A 20,289-nucleotide genomic window follows, 5' to 3' on the forward strand; every position below is an offset into this window, starting at 1 on the left:
ATGGATGATACTGTAAATTAAACAATAACCACGATAAACTTCAGATGATAGTTGTGGGTGCGGTAAATTAACGTGAGTCCATCAAGGAATTTGGTAGCAGTATGTCGACGACACTCTCATGACTGACACGTACTGCTTTATTGGACTTGAAGATCAACCGCATCATATTTTGAGCAAGTTGATTAACCAACTATATATTACGTTCCGATGTATCCCGCTCTCACGCCCGCGTCGACTTTGTCATTTCATTCGAATTTTCCCCAACCTCAACTTTCTATTATTATTGTCAATGTTACCTTGTTAGGGTCACCTCCAAATGCGGCAATATTTTTCTGTACAAATCTTAGAGCAGCTTGCTGATCTAGAATGGCAAAATTACCGAGTATTGTGTCTTCCCCTGTGTATAACAAGCCAAGAGCGCCTGCAAAAAAAACCAAAAATTACTGGACATTAGTGTTGAAAAGTGCGAACGCGTCAAAAACGATCTCAGGAAATTCGGCACGTAGCTCTTACCGCAGCCACCTATATTATGCATGTGAAGACTTTTAGATTTGTATGTCTTTTTATCATCATTATCATCATCATCATCATCATCATCATCATCATCATCATTATCATCATCATCATCATCATTATCATCATCATCGTCATTGTCGTCATCATCGTCATCATCATCATCGTCATAGTCATCGTCATCGTCATCTTCATCTTCGTCTGTGTTTTCGTCTTTTGTCTCTTCTTCTTCGTCGTTTTCATCTTGGTTGCAGTTCTTGGTGTTGTTCTGTGCTCCAATGACTGTATTGACAGATGGTTAATGTGCCCACGTGATCAGCCATTCAAGGTGCGCTGTCTGTAATTCAGTCGAGGGGAAATGCAAGAAAGCCTATCTGCAATAGCTGTCCTGTAGACATTTTGACAATTGCTGTATTCTATATTGTACACATCTACAAATATGTCACCTGGCAGCTATTGCAGACGATATCTTTTGAACTAAGAACTAAAAATGTATTGTAAGTAAAGTAGAAACTTATTAATCATGTTAATAAAGAGCTTGCGATTTTCAAAGGTAGGTACCAAATGCCCGTGCATCTATTCAAATTCCTGTCACATGAGAGTGATTTTGAATAGATGCACGGGCGTATGATCATGATTACCATCACGGCGTTTGGAAATCACAAGCTCTCTATTTCCAACTCTTCACTGAATTTTCCCAAAAACCATATTAAATTTGATATATTATCAGCGTAAAGAAACATTTAGTTTTCGTTACCTATGCGAAAGTTTGGTACAACGGTCACTGCAGAAGAATTTGCTATAAATCGACCGTCGAATTTTGGTACTGAGTTTGAACTCTGGATAAAAATTCCCCCGTGCAGCATGACAATAACAGGGTACTTTGACGGAGGGCTGGCATCCAGTGGCGTATAGATATCGACGTACAAGCAATCTTCACTCATCTGAAAACAAAAACGAAATAAAGAAAATGATTAGTCTATTAAACCGGTCCGGTATGATCTGTGTGACATTCCAGCATTCGGAGTTTCAGTACGGACACAGTGAGCTCACATAAGGGCGCAGATCACCAAATCAGGTCTCAATTGAAAAGGACGGTAAAATAAACATTAAACATAGGGCCTACATTTTTAGGTAAAATCGTTGTTGTTGTTTTTTTCATTTCGGGTCCATTTAAATGATTAACGTGTTGCATTCTTTCGTTGTAATTAGAACTTTTTAGACTGCGACAAATCTGTCCTAAAACATTTTCTGCATGGATAATGATTTGTAATTTCAAAATCATCTTTGCAACATGTTGTGCATTAAAACTTTAAAGTTTTCTAGGAAAGTGGACTTAATTTTGTCCAGAATGAAATTACACAGAGTTTATGTTTAAGGTTGGTCTGAACCCTGGAATTATGGAAACTTTCGGGCTTCATAACTTCTAAATTGTTGGTCTAAAGTATATAAAAGTATACATATTTAGAATGGCAAAGACTTGATACGTTCATCTGTGAGGTCAAATTTGAGTCAAAACCCCATTTTTGGCCCAAAATCCCAAAAATAACGGTTTTGGCCCACTTCTTTTTCGTGCATCGTAACAAAAAAAAATTTTTATTAATTTTTAAAAACTAGATCAAAATATCTAGGACCCGTTTTTTCATTTTTTTTTAATTTTGACCAATTTCTTTGAAATTTGGGCCAAAATCGGGCTTTTTTATGATTTTTTGGAAAAATCAGCATTTTTTGACCATTTTTGGTGCAAATTTCTCAAAGTTGGTCGAAATTCAAAAAAATAAAAAAACGGGTCCTAGATATTTTGTTTTTAAAAATTAATTTAAAAAAAATTGGCCCAAGAATTTGTTTGTTACGATGCACGAAAAAGAAGTGGGCCAAAAACCGTTATTTTTGGGATTTAAATTTGACCTCACAGATGAACTTATCAAGTCTTTGCCATTCTAAATATGTACTTTTATATACTTTAGACCAACAATTTAGAAGTTATGAGGCCCGAAAGTTTCCATAATTCCAGGGTTCAGACCAACCTTAAATGCATGCATGAACAAATATTTTGTACTTGATCTCAAAATTACAAAACAATGACTTAGACAATTATGTTAGCAGGCTGACGGTTTTGCCTGCCTTTACCCAATTCAAAATCCAACACTTCTGTATAGCCTACCAACAAAAGGTAGGAATATACATTCTGTTTACCAACTAATAATAGGTAAACTGAGAGACAAAAAGTTACCCAACCACTATAGGTAATGTCACCTTTACGCAACTCGCGGATATTTACCCAATGTTGGGCAAAGTTTACTCAACCAAATTTTACCCCATAACAGTTTACCCCGTGTTCTAATAATGTAACAGGGACGAACTCTAGGTCAAATTATGATATAGGCATATTATTAAGCTCAAGAAAACAAAAGTTGTTTGGTTCAGTTGTCCCAGACCACCTTGTGGAAGACAGGGTCGGTCAGTCGGTTTTTTAAAAGGTCGTAGGTAAAATGAATTTAATAAATAAAGACTAAATTGTGACATTTAATTAGGTACGAAAGTTTAAAGAAACTATTTGAATATCTTTTCCGGATGGCTAAATTTCTGGGTCGGTATTTTGTGCAGTAAAAAAAATTCCAGATTTTCCAGATTAGGATCGGTCAGTCGAGGACAACTAAAATGCAACATTGACTGTAAATATGACATTATTGGATTTCTTTTTTTTAAAAGATTCCAAACCATATAATTGGGCCTTCCATTACGTGCAGGTACTAGATAAATTGCACACTTAATACTTAGAAAAAAAAACGCTACACAGGGAAACTTTCTCAGAGGTGAACACAATGGGTTGTCAATTAGCTGGAGGCTTCTATTGTGGATGTGCGTTTAACTGTTTAATGTTAGTTTTGTTGATATATCTCTATTCAGCCCTATAAGCAAAGAGCTTTTAAATAGAAATAGAGTCGCAATAGATTATATAATCTTTTGTTCGTTTGATGCCGATTAGAAGTTGCGACAGGCTATTCATAAAAGTGGTACCATTGTTTCGAATAAAGGGGTTCCGCCATTAAATTGGTCACTGATCCGGCATCATATTAACGCTCAACACAACAGGCGAGTATCAATGAGTGACCACACTACTATGACAAGTATATTGCACAATAGAACAGAAAAACCTGGTTTTTCGTAGATAAACCAGGTTTTTCGATCGAAAAACCTGGTTTTTCGATCGAGAAACCTGGTTTTTCGGTGAAAAACCAGGTTTTTCGGCCGAGAAACCTGGTTTTTCGCCGATAAACTTGGTTTTCACTGATAACCCTGGTTTTTCACTGATAAACCTGGTTTTTTGAATTCGATTGTCATAGTTTTTCGAAAAACCTGGTTTCTCGGTCGATAAACCTGGTTTATCAAAAACTATGACAATCGAATTCGAAAAACCTGGTTTTCGATTGAAAAACCAGGTTTATCAAAAAAAACTGTGACAATCGATTTGAAAACCAAGTTTATCGGCGAAAACCAGGTTTCTCGGTCGATAAACCTGGTTTTCAAAAACTATGACAATCGAATTCGAAAACCTGGTTTTCGATTGAAAAACCAGGTTTATCAAAAAACTATGACAATCGATTTGAAAAACCAAGTTTATCGGCGAAAACCAGGTTTCTCGGTCGATAAACCTGGTTTTCAAAAACTATGACAATCGAATTCGAAAAACCTGGTTTTCGATTGAAAAACCAGGTTTATCAAAAAACTATGACAATCGATTTGAAAAACCAAGTTTATCGGCGAAAACCAGGTTTCTCGGTCGATAAACCTGGTTTTCAAAAACTATGACAATCGAATTCGAAAAACCTGGTTGTTCGATTGAAAAACCAGGTTTATCAAAAACAACTATGACAATCGAATTCGAAAAACCAGGTTTATCAAAAAACTACATTGTATGACAATCGAATGCTCCTCGAAAAACCGGAATTTCCAAACCATTAGTAATGGCGACACACTTCATGGCGCACGGGCATGGTGTGATCAACGAGGTAGAAAGGATAGAGCGCCCTGCTCGCCGAATCTGTGAAGCCGGTTTGGGTGCTGTATAGATACACAAACAGGCGCGTAGCCAGCATTGTCAGTCCGAGGGGACAAACGTCTTTATCGTCCCTAAAACGTCGTTATCGTCCCTATTCTTTTTTATCGCAATATCGCGTGTGCGTAGCAAATTTTCAGCAATTTTCCGTCCACCATTTAGTGATAAATCATGATGTGCTTACAGGTTTTTAACATGATATTGGTAGGATGGATGTGGAATCTTGGAAAGTGGTAGAGTTGTTTCTCCCTCTCCTTCCCTTCTTTTTCTCTTTTCTCTTCTTTTTTCCGTCCCCATTTTCATACCAGATTCAGGCGTGCTTGCCTTTATAAAATGGGGACGGAAAAAGAAGAGAAAAGAGAAAAGAAGGGAAGGAAAGAAAGAGAAGGAAGGGATAAGGAGAGGGAAGAAAAGGGAAGGAAAAGGGAAAGAGAAGGAAAGGAGAGGAAGAGGAGGGAAAGGGAAAGAAAGAAAGAGGGAGGGAGAAGAAAAAGGGGGAGAAGGGAGATTTAACCCCAAAAAAAACAGGTTTATCAAAAAAACTATGACAATCGAATTGAAAAACCAAGTTTATCGGCGAAAAAACAGGTTTCTCGGTCGATAAACCTGGTTTTTCAAAAACTATGACAATCGAATTTGAAAAACCTGGTTTTCCGATTGAAAAACCAGGTTTATCAAAAAAACTATGACAATCGAATTGAAAAACCAAGTTTATCAGGGAAAAACCAGGTTTCTCGGTCGATAAACTTGGTTTATCAAAAACTATGACAATCAAATTCGAAAAACCTGGTTTTTAGATTGAAAAACCAGGTTTATCAAAAAAACTATGACAATCGAATTGAAAAACCAAGTTTATCGGCGAAAAACCAGGTTTCTCGGTCGATAAACATGGTTTTTCAAAAACTATGACAATCGAATTCGAAAAACCTGGTTTTTTGATTGAAAAACCAGGTTTATCAATAAAAACTATGACAGTCGAATTGAAAAACCAAGTTTATCAGTGAAAAACCAGGTTTCTCGGCCGATAAACCTGGTTTCTCAAAAACTATGACAATCAAATTCGAAAAACCTGGTTTTTCGATTGAAAAACCAGGTTTATCAAAAAAACTATGACAATCGATTTGAAAAACCAAGTTTATCGGCGAAAAACCAGGATTCTCGGGCGATAAACCTGGTTTTTCAAAAACTATGACAATCGAATTCGAAAAACCTGGTTTTTCGATTGAAAAACCAGGTTTATCAAAAACAACTATGACAATCGATTTGAAAAACCAAGTTTATGGACGAAAAACCAGGTTTCTCGGTCGATAAACCTGGTTTTTCAAAAACTATGACAATCGAATTCGAAAAACCAGGTTTATCAAAAAACTACATTGTATGACAATCGAATGCTCCTCGAAAAACCGGAATTTCCAAACCATTAGTAATGGCGACACACTTCATGGCGCACGGGCATGGTGTGATCAACGAGGTAGAAAGGATAGAGCGCCCTGCTCGCCGAATCTGTGAAGCCGGGCTGTATTGATACACAAACAGGCGCGTAGCCAGCATTGTCAGTCCGAGGGGACAAACGTCTTTATCGTCCCTAAAACGTCGCTATCGTCCCTATTCTTTTTTATCGCAATATCGCGTGTGCGTAGCACGCGAGTGTATTTGTTTTGGTAAATAACGAGCGCGCGTAGCGCGTGAGCCGAAATTTTTTGGGTTAAATCTCCCTTCTCCCCCTTTTTCTTCTCCCTCCCTCTTTCTTTCTTTCCCTTTCCCTCCTCTTCCTCTCCTTTCCCTTCTCTTTCCCTTTTTCCTTCCCTTTTTCTTCCCTCTCCTTATCCCTTCCCTTCTTAACAGTCCTCAAAGTAAATTGTATAAATCTAACGATATGCAGTAAATAGTAGGAAGTTGGGTTGAACAGCCGTCAATCATATGAAAATTGTGACCTTCATTATTAAAGATATAGATTTTTTCCTCAAAACACTAAAAAATGTAGGTCTTTTTGGAAACAAATGTTTAAGTTCTATATGAAAGGTCAAATTTTCAATTGAGTCGGCTTTTCATCCCAACTACATAGGCCTATAGTTTAAATACATATCATTAGATTTATAAAGTTTACTTCGAGGACTGTTAAATTTGGAAAAATATAAAAATATGAAATTTTAATAATTTGTATTATATCGCGAATTTCACAAAATCAAAATTATTATTATTATTAGATATAGGGACAATCCTCGTATTCAGCATGCAATTCGATATGTCTGATGTGCTCTCAGGTCCCATGACAATACTGTGCAAATGTTGCTATCCGCTTCCTCAATTTATTGTATTAATGAAAATCATTTTCTTCTTGTTTTTCGTATCATTGTTTTGCATGAATGAAGTCATGATAACAATACCGCACTTTTCGCAAATACTTGCTTTTCAAAAGTGCAATTGATATTAACACTACATTCGTAAATGCCAGTACTTTTTTCCTGAAAAGTATTTGCTTTTCAGAGAAAAAAGAAAGGCATTTACGAATGGCGTGTTATTGTGATCATCGCTCCATTCGTGGAAAATAATGGAGCGGTAAAACAATAGCGCGACGTCATAGGTGTGTATTAACCTTTTATATTAGCTGGGTAAATATCATAATAGCTTGCTATGCAATTTATTCTTCCTAGACCAGCACTGATTCTGGTTTCTAAATGTTGGTTTATTTGACATTCCCTTCTGATCATGATCTGCATAACATGTTTGTAAAATACAACTTTTTTACCCTTTTATATGGTGCAGAGAATGGATAGATTGATTGGTTTTTGTTGGGTTTTTTTGCTGGAAAAGCAAGTTGCCATAACAAACATACATCAGTAGCTTGATGCATACATCATATAATGCACTGATTTTCATGAGCATGTATGCAGGGAAGATAGCTGAAGATTATTAGTGATTATTACTATGCATATTCGTGGAACACTTTATAAATTGAGATTATAAATAATTATTGAACTGTTGAATAGCATGTATTATCATGATCAACTAGAATGTTCTGTTTTAGATTCACAATCCTGTTATTAATAAAAGATCCACTCAGTAGTCAAGCAATATAAGCCCAGGGTGGGGGTGGCGACGGGATTATGTGGGTTCACTCTCCTTTTTTGTGTTTCGGTCACCCAATGGCCAGCCTTGGAAATAGGTTTCAACAGATTTTAGATAAGCTCTTGCCACATAAATAGAATTTTGCCATGTCATAAAACTTTTTCAAAAATTATACTCAATTTAGGCCTAGACTCGGTTTGTTGATATTTTTGTATTTAACAAGGTCCAAAGCTGCACAGGTCTCACTGGATGACCTCCATTTGTTGGCATATTTCACCAAATGACCCTCTTGATCATGGCATACAAATCTCTCACACCACCATCACACCACTCCACGCCATACATAAATTCTGCCAGTCACATTTCCCTAATATGAAATTTTTTTAAAGTAAAATTTTAATTTTAATTTTACTTCATTTAAGTTTGGCGGAGGCGGGGTTCGAACTCACGGCGGCGGACTGCTTTGGACACACTATGAATCCAGCGCCTTAGACCACTCGTCCACTTGTCTTGTTGGAATTCATTTGAAACTTATTTGAAGATATAATCGCAACTTCAACATAGGCCTACCACGTGACAAGCAAAGGCAGAAAACGTACCATATTTTGGAATTTTATTTCAAATAAAAACATTTATGTGTATTATTATTATATATTATTATATCGATTTTGACACGTGCTTGTGTCTCAGTACATTTCCATGGTCAGTAAAATACTATAGAGAAAAACCTACCATTTTCTTGTATACACGTTCGATGTTTTGATCAAGTATGTGAATATTCGACATTAGACCCACAATTCTTTTTTCAGGAAATAAAATATTAGATTACCATAAAAACGAAACAGTAATCTTTTGCCGGGTCTAATGTTATTTATACATAGATTTTTCAACGTTTTTTCTATCCTTATTCTTGCTCAATTAAAAAATATTTTGGCGTATATAAAATTGAAATAAAATTCTCTGTCTCATAAACGACATCAAATGTGCCACAATTGGGTATCACGAATCGTTATATATGATGTGCAGTTAATATTCATATTTTCTTTTATACAGAGGATGCTTCAGTTTTGACAGGAAAAATATTTTCTTGAAAACCCTCTCACTCGGTTATTTTAAAAAGGTAACCACGCTTCCCTAGAATGTGCAATAAATTAGCATTAAAATTTTTCTTATTCTAACAGCAAGCGTTTCTAGAATGTATTATGGCGAAATGTGGTGTACACCACCATCAAATTGTAAGTTGAGTAACCACCCCCTCTCACATCACCATCACTTCGTATTAAGTTGAGTAAAAACCGGCCCAGTGTCTTCTTCATTGAACAAAATGCATGATATTAAATACAAAATTAATCTCAATATTGAGAACCAGAAAGCAAGAAAGAATGTGTAAGGCTATACACTATCTTGAACTGTTGTGATTTGGTGGTTCACAGCATCTTGCGAATGGTAGTGAGCTTTGGCAAAAATTGCATTGCTCAATTCTTAGCGAGTGTGTAGAAGAATTCAAATATCACAGATATACTTTTGTAGGTCCTGTGGTTCTTGAGTTATGTTGTAAAGAGGGCTGAAAAAACAACACTTTTGCAAAAAGTACATAACTCATTAACAACAATAAATTAAGCACGTTTTCAAATCATATGATTTGTAGAAATTATGACCTTTTGCAAAACATCAAAGTGTTATTTTTCAATTTAGACAATGAAAAATTTTTTTTTGGCTGCTTAGACCAACTATACCGCATCTACCCTTAAAATAAAAGCTAATAAACAAAGATTGAAAGTGTCTTTTATCTCTCATTGCATGATTGCAAACATAACTGTCAACATGTTTATGTGGGGTATATACAAAACATGGCCTGGCCTGGCCTGGCCTGGCCTGGCCTGGCCTATGATGGCCAACTGAAAAGTTTTATGTGTTTGTCAAAATATCCTCATTAAAATATTAGTATATGGATTTTGTTATGAAAAATGAAACAAAACCAAGGGAGCACGGTGGCCGAGCGGAACGGACTTCGACTCATAATCGGAAGGTTGTGGGTTCGAGCCCCGGCGACGCCATCGTGTTGTTCCCTTGAGTAAGGCACTTTACATCGATTACTCCTCTCCAACCAGATGTATAAAGGGGTACCGGCATTCTTAAATGCTGGGAAGGTAACAGTCTCGCTGAGGAAGAGGGGTAGCGATCCCCCTATAGCAACATTGCATGGAGGAGTCTGGCCCAATCGCCAATGAGAGAAAGATGGGCACTCCGATCACTGTTTATACAGGATCGTCTAGTTTACCTTTACTTTACCAGATCCTCATTAAATCAGTGTGTTAAGTGAAAAATCATATTTTAGACAATATTATTTATAAACCTCGCTCTTCCTCGTTCCCTGCCATAATCTCCAAACCAGTCGTTTATAAGCTGTCTGATGCATTAAGGAGGTATTTGAGCCATTTTGGTAGTGTTCTATGCATGTTTTTAAATATAGACTAATTGAGTAGGGCAAAGAACACTGATCAATACGCATTATGTTTTAAGCTAATCGGACATGCGTTTTTTTATAATATACACATTTTAAATTCCTTTGTATTGTATTATTTTATCAATAATCAATGAACCAATATGACTTGAAAGTGCTCATTAATCATGTTAATATGTAAAAACATTTTTATTTAATAGAACACTGGTTTCAAATTGATCAACGTGTTGCTAATGACTTCCAGATAATTAGCTAACTGCCCTACTTTGCATAATTGATTAGCTAATTATGCAAATTAGCTCATTAATTATGCAAATATGCTAGACTATATAATACATTAGAACATATTAGAAACAATTTGACAAAGTTTCAAGGCAAAATTCTGCAAAATAAAAGTACCATGAACTTTTTGAATTGATTTTTAGCAAAACATTGGCATAAATTACATATCAATGAGGCTTTTCACTGATGCTATAATGAACTTTAGGGGTGGTGCAATAATTATGTGTACCCCCGGGTGGTGAATTCACAAAATCCCCCCTTTGGCCGTGTTAAAAATCGCTTCCCCCCCCCCCCTTTCGACGTGCCAAAAAACCTTTGCCCCCCTTTCAACGTGCCAAAATATCTTTGCCCCCTACCCTTACACATGCAAGATTTTGGGGAACCCGAATTTAAAACCTTAAATTGTCTTATCATATAATGCGAGCGCAGCGAGCAGGAAATTTCGCATATTTGAACGTGTTTGTAACGTTTTCGTAAGCTTTTTTAGGGCGTAATATAGAAACGGTGCCCAAAATATCTGTGCCAAAAATTGCTGCCCCCCCCTTTCGACCTGCCAAAAATCGCTATAATATTGCGAATTATGTAAAAAAACAAACAAAAAAACAGCTGCTTCACTCAGGGAGGTACATAAGGATAATTTACTGGCCATGCTGGGTGGACAATTTAATTTATTTTTGCCCTCAATTAGACCTATTATTAGATAAAATTTCGTCTAAATCTATTTTTCTGCATTGAGTAATTCCATAACATTTTTGGACATTCAAAAGTCCTGAGTGTTTTGATGAAAATTTGAAGGCTAGTGTAATCTGGCCTCGAAGATTATCTCATCTTATCATAATTTCTTTAAAAGCTTTACAAATACTCTGTGTTTAAATGTAATAAATAAAAAGATTTTGGCGATAAAGATTGCCTGAAGAGCAGTCTTCTTGAACACTCTTTGTCATCTTTCAATAAAATATGTCTAAAGCTGAAGGAATTAGCGAGCAGCGACAACCTCGAAAGTAATAATGCTTTTCAGACCGTTGCTAATTCCTTCTCAAAATATTTTTCATTGAAAGATAATAAAAAAAATAGTTATAAACCAACGTAATATAGACTACCTATTGTGGAAACTATTATGCTGCGTTCGGCAAGTTTCCGTAAAAGCTAGCAACTAACCTATTTGCATTAATCAACGGTACTATATATTTGCAGCATAATGTGTTAAAAATCATGGTTTACTTCCGGGGGGGTACTACCCCCATCACTACCACAGGTGATGTGTATACAGGGCTGCTAAGACCTCCTTTGTCAACATCGCTGTCACCCAAAGACCCCCATAGGCCTACTGTTTTCGAACACAAGCTCTGTCACCCAAAGACCCTGACTTTTCAGTTTTTCCATTCCACCTGCCACCCAAAGACCCAATGAACAGCAACCTTAATTTTATGACTGATTTTGTTATTTATTTTGAAATAACAAAGCCCAGTGGCGTTCGCAACACATTGAAAGTGTGGGGGGGGGCAGGTTGTTCAGTTCCCCTGAATGGAGTCTAATTAGGAGTGTAAGGGGCAAATTTTGACGTTCCCCGAATCCCCGGATGACCAACAAAAGTAGGGGTATTGCCCCCCCCCTCCATTGCGCACGTCACTGACAAAGCCATTTGAAACCATTTATAACTAGAAATGCAATGTTCGTGGCTTCGGACTCTCACCACCCAAAGATCCCATTAAAAAAAAGCCATAATTTAGGTCTAAACGGTCTCTCACTCAATGACCCATAATTTGCGTCCAAAATGACCTAAGAGCGAAATTTAACCCAGTAATGAATGTCCACAAATTTGGAGTTGGGGTACGGTTCAACATTTTTGAATGACCAAAATGTTGAGGACCGGTGATCGATGTAGAAAAATGGTTTTCGAGCCAAATTTGGCCTACTACACTCATAGAAATTGTTCGTTGGTATTACTCAGTAAGTCGAAGTAAGTCGTTGCGTCAACTTTCCGAGTAATGCCAACGCGTACAATTTTGAGTAACGCTGACTCGATATCATTACGTTGGTCGCACTCATTTGCACTTACTTTATTGAGTTGTTACAACTCAGAAAATGAAACTAGGTTAGCATAATTTCCTAGAGGTGTGCTATAGTATACAAAATTTTGCACTGATTACAAAAATAAATATATGAATACTGCTAATTGTGCAGAAAATTATCAAATTACGTGAGTTAAGTAACAAAGTACCAAATTGGAATAACTCAAAACAATAAGTACCAGTGACTTAATAATATGAATATGAGTTACATCAACTTACATGTTGAGTTACAATAACTCAACTAATTGGTTCTTTGAACCTTGTTTATTTCTAAGTTCCCTGAACTTTAATTCAGAAGTTGGCATTACTTAAAAGGTTGACGCAACGACTTACATCAACTTTCTAAGTAATGCCAACAAAGTTGATTAGTTGACGGAACTTTTTGAGCTTTTTCAGCATTTCTTAAGTTCCGATAACTAAAATGAATTTTGTTTTGGCAACTTTTACACTATTTTTAAATTGCCCAAACTTACTCCTTTTGAATTGCGCCAACAAGGCGAACAAGTCATTTCTATGAGTGTAACGAATGTCCAAATCTCCGCCAACTGCTCATTTTATGAGTATTTATCATCAATGTTTCAACATCGGATTTCGGGCAAACAAATAATACTTTTCAGTTGGCCTAGCCAGGCCAGGCCAGGCCAGGCCAGGCCATGTTTTGTATATACCCGTTTATGTGAGATCATCCAAAGTATTATGCAAGATCAGGCCTGAGCCAGAGAAAAATTCAAATATTACAGTTCACATGCAAAGGCTTTTAGAGATGAGAGAAAAATTACAATATGCTCATAACTATATCTGGAAGTGTGAAACTGAATTACAAGATTACAAGTGTTTACATGGTAATTTTGTTTTGTAGTGCATCATCTTGTGTACCTTTTTCTCCAGTAAAAATAAAAGTATCGGAAAATGAACTGTGTGCCCCTGCACTGATCAGCAGATTACAGATAAATGTATATAAGCTCCCTAAACACTGCAGGCACTGGTTATACTAATTGTGTATTTAGTAGATTTAGAACCATTCATCTATACAAATTACAATTCCATAATGGTACCATGATATTTCTGGTGCTCATTTACTCTCAAATAATTATTTACCGGTGCAATTCTGACTGGGTATCAACAGATCAGTTTCAGATGAGCAATACATGAAGCATGCTGATTTTGGAGGAAAATCCAAAATATCTATCACAATCAGGATGCATAGTAGTATTTAGACCTGCATTGTATATACTCGGATTGTGTAGATACTGCAACCTGGAATAACAATTATTGCAAGCAACTATCATCATAATGAATTATTTGTCTCAAATCATTGGCTCAAGTGTGGATGGAAAAACAGCATTCTCTTAAGATATTATTGGCATTAATAAAAGTTTGCAACATTTTTCATGGAATTTAATTGAACAGTGGGCAGGCAGCCTGTGCTTGTATGTTTGTTCGCTGTTTGGACGTTTTTCATTTCCAGTGGTGCTCCAAAGTTTGGAGGACCACTGGAAATGACAAATCACTTACATATAAATTATTTTTAATTGGCATTTTGTAAGCGATTGAATGCATGATTTTGAGAAGAAATGTTCCGCTTTAAGTTGGCACCAAAAAAAACCAAAACAAAACAAAACAAAAAAACACCTAAGAAATCTACAGATCCTTTCACTGAAAAAGGGTGAATTTTTCAAGTTTGCATAATTTTGGGGCCCTCTCCATAATAAAATAAGAAGCTATAAGAGGATTGTCCAAGCAGTATCATTGATTGTAAAAGTATTAAAAGCATCTTTCTTTAAGGGATCTGGAATGAGTGTTTTGAGCGTTTGGACAGTATTTTTAGGGACATGAGAGCACCTCAGACGTATCGAATTGCATTCTGAAAACGAAGCATGTATATCTGATATCAAATAATTTTTCAATTTTGGAATATCACGATATAATACAAATTTTATGACAAATTACAAAAAAATTGCTATTTTTCAAATTTTTGATATATAACAGTCTTCGAAGTAAATTTTATAAATCTAATGATATATTCTTAAAATGTATGTAGCTGGGAGGAAAAGCCGACGATCAATTGAAAATTTTGACCTTTCATATTGAAGATATGGATTTTTTTTTCCCCAAAAGACCTAATTATTTTTGGTGTTTTGGGGAAAAAATCCATATCTGCAATAAGAAAGGTCAAATTTTCAATTGATCGTCGGCTTTTCATCCCACCTACATACACTTTTAAGTATAAATCATCAGATTTATAAAGTTTACTTCAAGTACTGTTAAATATCAAAAATATCAATTTTAATGATTTGCCATAAAATGTGTATTACATTGCGAATTATCTAAAAATCAAAATTATTTGATATCAGAAGGACATTCTTCGTATTCAGAATGCAATTCGATATGTCTGATGTGCTCTAATGTCCCACAATAAATACTGTCCAAACGTTCATACCCCAGCTCTTAAGAAGATGATAACCTTTCCAGAATGCATGTCAGCTGCATTTTTTTATTTGTATAGATTATGAATCATATTAAATAGATGAGGTTTGCTACATACTCTACTCTCGCAGATAGTGTTATTGTTTATATTTTGTGTATTTACTAGTAGTCTCACCTCTATTCTCTGAAATGTTAATATTTCTCGTTCCACTAAATAATTGGCTTGGAAACTGCAATCATGATTCTATCAATCATCAAGGCCTATTTTATAAGTAAACTTTTTTAAAAGCTCACAAAAGAAAAGCTGCCCTATAATTCACCATCTTTAATTTGGGGCCAAACTTAACTTGAGCCAAAAATGCTGTCATCATAAATATAATATGACCAGATTGCCTTAAAGCTGACATTCCCCTTAATTTCTCACCATGTATCAAGAAGACTATTGCGACTCTGACTGGAGATGATTTTAAAATACTGCGATGCATGTGCATACCTATATACAAACATAATTAATTAATTGGATTTGATACAGCTACATAATGCTTTACAAATCTGTTTCGTAAGGCCACAGGGCCTCACAGTGAGGCCCTCACTCTTCAGAAGCACATAACCATATGAGGTAAGGGACGCGCCATTTGATACTAAGGGGGGTTAGGAAGTTAGGGTCGGGGAAGAAAAAATTTTCGCCGCCGAAGGCGCTGAAGTTTTTTTTTTCGCTGCCGAAGGCGGCAAGTTTTTTTTTTTTTATTTCATACATTATACACAGTTAGGTGGGGAAGGTTTTTTTTTTTTTTAGTGTTGGTGGGGAAAGTTTTTTTTTTTTGCTCATGTAGTGGGTGAAGTTTTTTTTTTTTGAAAAACTTCCTACCCCCACCCTGAGAATCTAATGGTGCGTCCCTAATCACAAAAATATACACACTGCCTAGCTATCATGGTGTCACATGATACAACTTAAAATTAAAAGGATTGCATAAAGTTACATAACAATAACAATAACCAGTGTACTAGACCATCATATTTTGAATGGATATACTTAACATAATATTTTGAATTGTCATACTTGACATTGCAGACAACTTAATATGACGAGTCAATACTCAATATAATAGATGGCCATAAAAAACACTTGACTGGCAATTTGGCACTTCAGATAATATGATGCCCATTCATGGGAATTATAGAGAGTCTGTAACATTAACAGTCACTTAATCAATAACGTCAAACATATAAATTAGGCTCAACGCATGCGGATCAGATCTGGTCAATATTCAGTTTTTTTTTTTGTAGTAGGGTGATTAACCATTGAGAATGCTGATAACAACAAACAGATGAATGTAATAATAGAAAATGCAATCAGTATGCCAGAAATCACATTTATAAATTTTAGTATTTAGATCTGTAAAATTTATGAAACATGCATACCCACAAAAACTACATCAGTTGTATTAGGCCCATCACAATTGATTCTTAGTTTCCTGTTTCATGGTTGAAAACAAGGGATGAGGTGACTTTTAATTATTAATTATCGTCTAATTTCTTTATTTTAAAACACATGGTCGTCAATCCATTTTGATCAGGAACATGTATTTAATTATTTTACAAGTAGCAAATGGAAGTCATTAAAAGTTATTTTAAAAGAGAAAATCCCAAATAAAAATAAAATAATTAAATATTTTGTAATTCTCTACTTTGGACGCGGGCGGAAAACAGGAAACTAAGAATTAATTGCAAAGGGCCTTATGTCTTTCAGCATGTTCAGTGGTATGATTGCCTAAAACTACATGTGGAGTGATAAACATGACATCCATCTGTGGATGGATGTTCAACCTGAAAAGCTCTAAAACTTCACTACAAAAGACTTCTATTAGGCCTATGCAAAAATAAATAATTGCCTGCATTATGCAAGTTCATAATATATAAAATAGTGTAGTAATTTTCAGTCCATAGTAGGCTACATAAATTTCAATCATGGCTTGTAGATAGTAGATCAGTCCCTCACTGCTCATGCCCTATTTATTATAATCATCTTTTAGGCCGTGTACTGAAAAGTCACAGCTACAACATGCATGACCAGTGAGAGTTGGTGTGTGGCATATGGAACATAATAGTATAAAGAAGTAACTATTTGTCCTTGTAAAAGTTAAATATGAGCATATTGGTTTGGGAGCTTTATTTACTTAGTCATTGCCCCAAATCACTACAATACACCAGGAAAAACATCATTTCTTTAATCTGACAAGCTAATATTGCATGGGTGATTGGTCAACAAAAGATCCCATCTTTCCCATATATGGAAAAGATGGGATCTTTTGTTGACATATATGTCCTGTGTTAAAGGGTTTTTGTTAGCTGTCCAGTGACTAAGTATTAAGTGTGCAATTTAACTAGTACCTGCACGTAATGCATTTTGCACAATTTTCACATTTCCCCACCCTCAGATACCCACTGCGTATGAACAAACAAGTCGCCCTTTTCGCTTCTGCTTTGGACACCCGACACTTTGTATTTACTTTACAGCAGCAATCATTTGTACAATAAGAACCAAAACTTGTCACGAAGAGCTTCAATTGGGCCTTAATTTCACCAACTTTCGACTTTTCAAAACTATAATTGTATACAATAATAGTACCCAAACGGCCCACCAAATGACTTCAATTGGGCCTCCATTTCACCAACTTTCGACTTTTCAAAACTATAATTGTATACAATAATAGTACCCAAACGGTCCACCAAATGACTTCAATTGGGCCTCCATTTCACCAACTTTCGGCTTTTTACAACTATAATTGTATACAATAATAGTACCCAAACGGTCCACCAAATGGCTTCAATTGGGCCTCCATTTCACCAACTTTCGGCTTTTTACAACTATAATTGTATACAATAATAGCACCCAAACAGTCCACCAAATGGCTTCAATTGGGCCTCCATTTCACTAACTTTCGGCTTTTTACAACTATAATTGTATACAATAATAGTACCCAAACGGTCCACCAAATGGCTTCAATTGGGCCTCCATTTCACTAACTTTCGGCTTTTTACAACTATAATTGTATACAATAATAGTACCCAAACGGTCCACCAAATGGCTTCAATTGGGCCTCCATTTCACTAACTTTCGGCTTTTTACAACTATAATTGTATACAATAATAGTACCCAAACGGTCCACCAAATGGCTTCAATTGGCCTTCATTTTACGAAAGTTTCTCACTTCTGTTTTCACTCAGACACCCCTGCGTCGTGCAAACGTAACGCGATGGCCGCTTCAAGCGAATTTGTTTCCTTTAGATACACTACTCCTCCCCCTGTCACGCCCTTAACTTCAAATGCTGGATCCGCTTCTGTCCGTAATAGCCCTAATAAAAACTCTGCCCAATGATACCGTCTTATGTGCGCTGCTGTAACGTCTTTGAACCCATTGTATTAAAATGTCATATCAACGACGGCTCTTACATAAAAATATTATTACATAAACTCAGTTCTCAGTCCCCCTATCTGTGATAGCTCTTACCTTAGTTTCATTATATGGCAATTGTGGGCATTGAAGACAATGTTCCGTTGCATTTCTGGGTTCACTCCACGGCTCTGGTTCCTGAGGAGGAGCCCACCTGAGGTCTCCCACAGGAGGTGCTGCGTATGGTATGCCAAGGAACGCACGGGCCTCGTCCAAGTAGATGCCATGTACTGTACCGTACGCGGTGTCCACTGCAGGCTGAATATTCGACTGACTATCCACTCTCTCCTGAAGATGGTCATTTTTATCACTTTTGAAAAGTGTTGCTCCTGATTTTCGTAAACCATTATCAGCAGATATTGGCTTGTTCATGTTTAGTACTATACATATAATAACATAGGTTATCAACTCGAAGTACATGTTGCCTTTTGGTTGGTTTGCACCCAAATGCGCACACCTAAATGGGAATTTATACTCCACCGCTGACGGGCGATTGATATGGTATTTGACCAGCGAGGTAGCACGATTTTCAAAACGGCGTTCTAACCCCGGGGGGGTCACTGCCATTATGGCCTGTACACCATCCGCGATAATCAACTTTTGAAAAGCACCCTAAACAAGGATTTAACCCTTGGCTAAAATGACACCCTAAACAGGGATTTCATTCCTAACATCAAATTTCATACCCTAAATTTCATTTCCGCGTATTTAGCAATTGCAATTTTGCTACCCTTTTTTTCAATTTTTCATGTTTTTGACACCCTAAACGCGATACGCGCGTATCGTGCCTACCCACGAAAAACTACCCTTTTTACGCGTTTTCATTATCGCGGATGGTGTACAGGCCACAATGGGAGTGAACCCCCGGGGTTCTAACTCATTGGCTACAAACCAATCGCTCGCCGCTCAGCAGTACAAATTCAGTTTTACCGGCTCTTCGCGCTGACCTAGCATGACCATGATGGTGACAATTTTTGTGTATAATTATCTTTTGGTCATATTGAAATTGCCTTGAACTTCAATAGTCATGCATGCATTGATACAATCTGTTCTTGGACAATTCACTTTTGTTTACCCTGCCAGCGCACAAGTAGAGAAACTCACTCGGAATCAAAATATAGCTGGAAAAGCCTGGAATGCATGGACAACTCCAGTCTTAAAATTCTTCCATTGGCTATACCCATTGAGATTGAGGACAGAATTATTCAGAATATAAAACTAACGTTTGTTCATCGGTTATCTGGGGATGGGGTCTTCCTTTTGTCAAAAGTACCCTAAAAGCGCCCAGCTAGTGCCAATTTGGATGCTTTTTGTTTTGGGTGTTTTTGTGCGAAATTGGTAATAATGGGTTGCAGAAACAGCAAGCAGTAGGTATAGAGAAAGTTAGCATCCCAAAGTCTGCGTGGCACATCCCCGTTCACAATTTTTCGAAGAATCTCAAGACACTGCCTAATATTATATTTGTCTGATCGGAGACCGGTTTGATTTATTAACACTATGGACCACGAGAGCCTCATCCCAATGACATAGTCCAATAATCTCAATTACATAATCATAGTGCAAAATTTGACCTCAAGTTGCAGAGTATGAGTTTTTGTACCCAAATCATCAAAGGTCATTCAATGAATGTACAAATGTATTTGGGGTTTACGAACTGTTCCCTGATAGATGAGCATGTTGTGGATCCTAGTGCTTGTTAAACAAACACCTCGTACATTTATTGTTCCGCAGGAACACATTAGAGAGAATGAATTTGGAGAAAACCTTCTGATGATTGCAAACACTCGCTGAGCAGCAAGACCTTCCCTCTAAGCTTTTAATCCGATAAGCTGATTATCTATTTGTTTTCATGAATTGGAAGACATTCTTTGATGTATTACTGAGCTCAATCATCTGAAATTACTGGAGCGTAAGCCACTCAGGCTGGTGGCTCAGCATAGTATTTTA

General features: G+C 36.5%; 1 protein-coding gene across 1 annotated transcript in view; it reads right to left on the bottom strand.

Moving 5' to 3' along the window:
• LOC140138774 (cAMP-regulated D2 protein-like) overlaps positions 1-18,830 on the bottom strand; it is a 21,327-nt gene extending 2,497 nt beyond the window's left edge. The window contains exons 1-3 of the mRNA XM_072160541.1: positions 18,400-18,830; positions 1,271-1,457; positions 297-421 (exon numbers count right to left, since the gene is read on the bottom strand). Of these exons, the coding sequence (XP_072016642.1) occupies positions 297-421; positions 1,271-1,457; positions 18,400-18,762 (675 nt within the window). The 5' untranslated portion in view covers positions 18,763-18,830. The remainder of the gene's footprint in view (positions 1-296; positions 422-1,270; positions 1,458-18,399) is intronic.
• Between the last annotated feature and the right edge of the window lie 1,459 nt (positions 18,831-20,289).

Source organism: Amphiura filiformis, chromosome 18, assembly GCF_039555335.1.
Source record: "Amphiura filiformis chromosome 18, Afil_fr2py, whole genome shotgun sequence".
NCBI lineage: Eukaryota > Metazoa > Echinodermata > Ophiuroidea > Amphilepidida > Amphiuridae > Amphiura > Amphiura filiformis.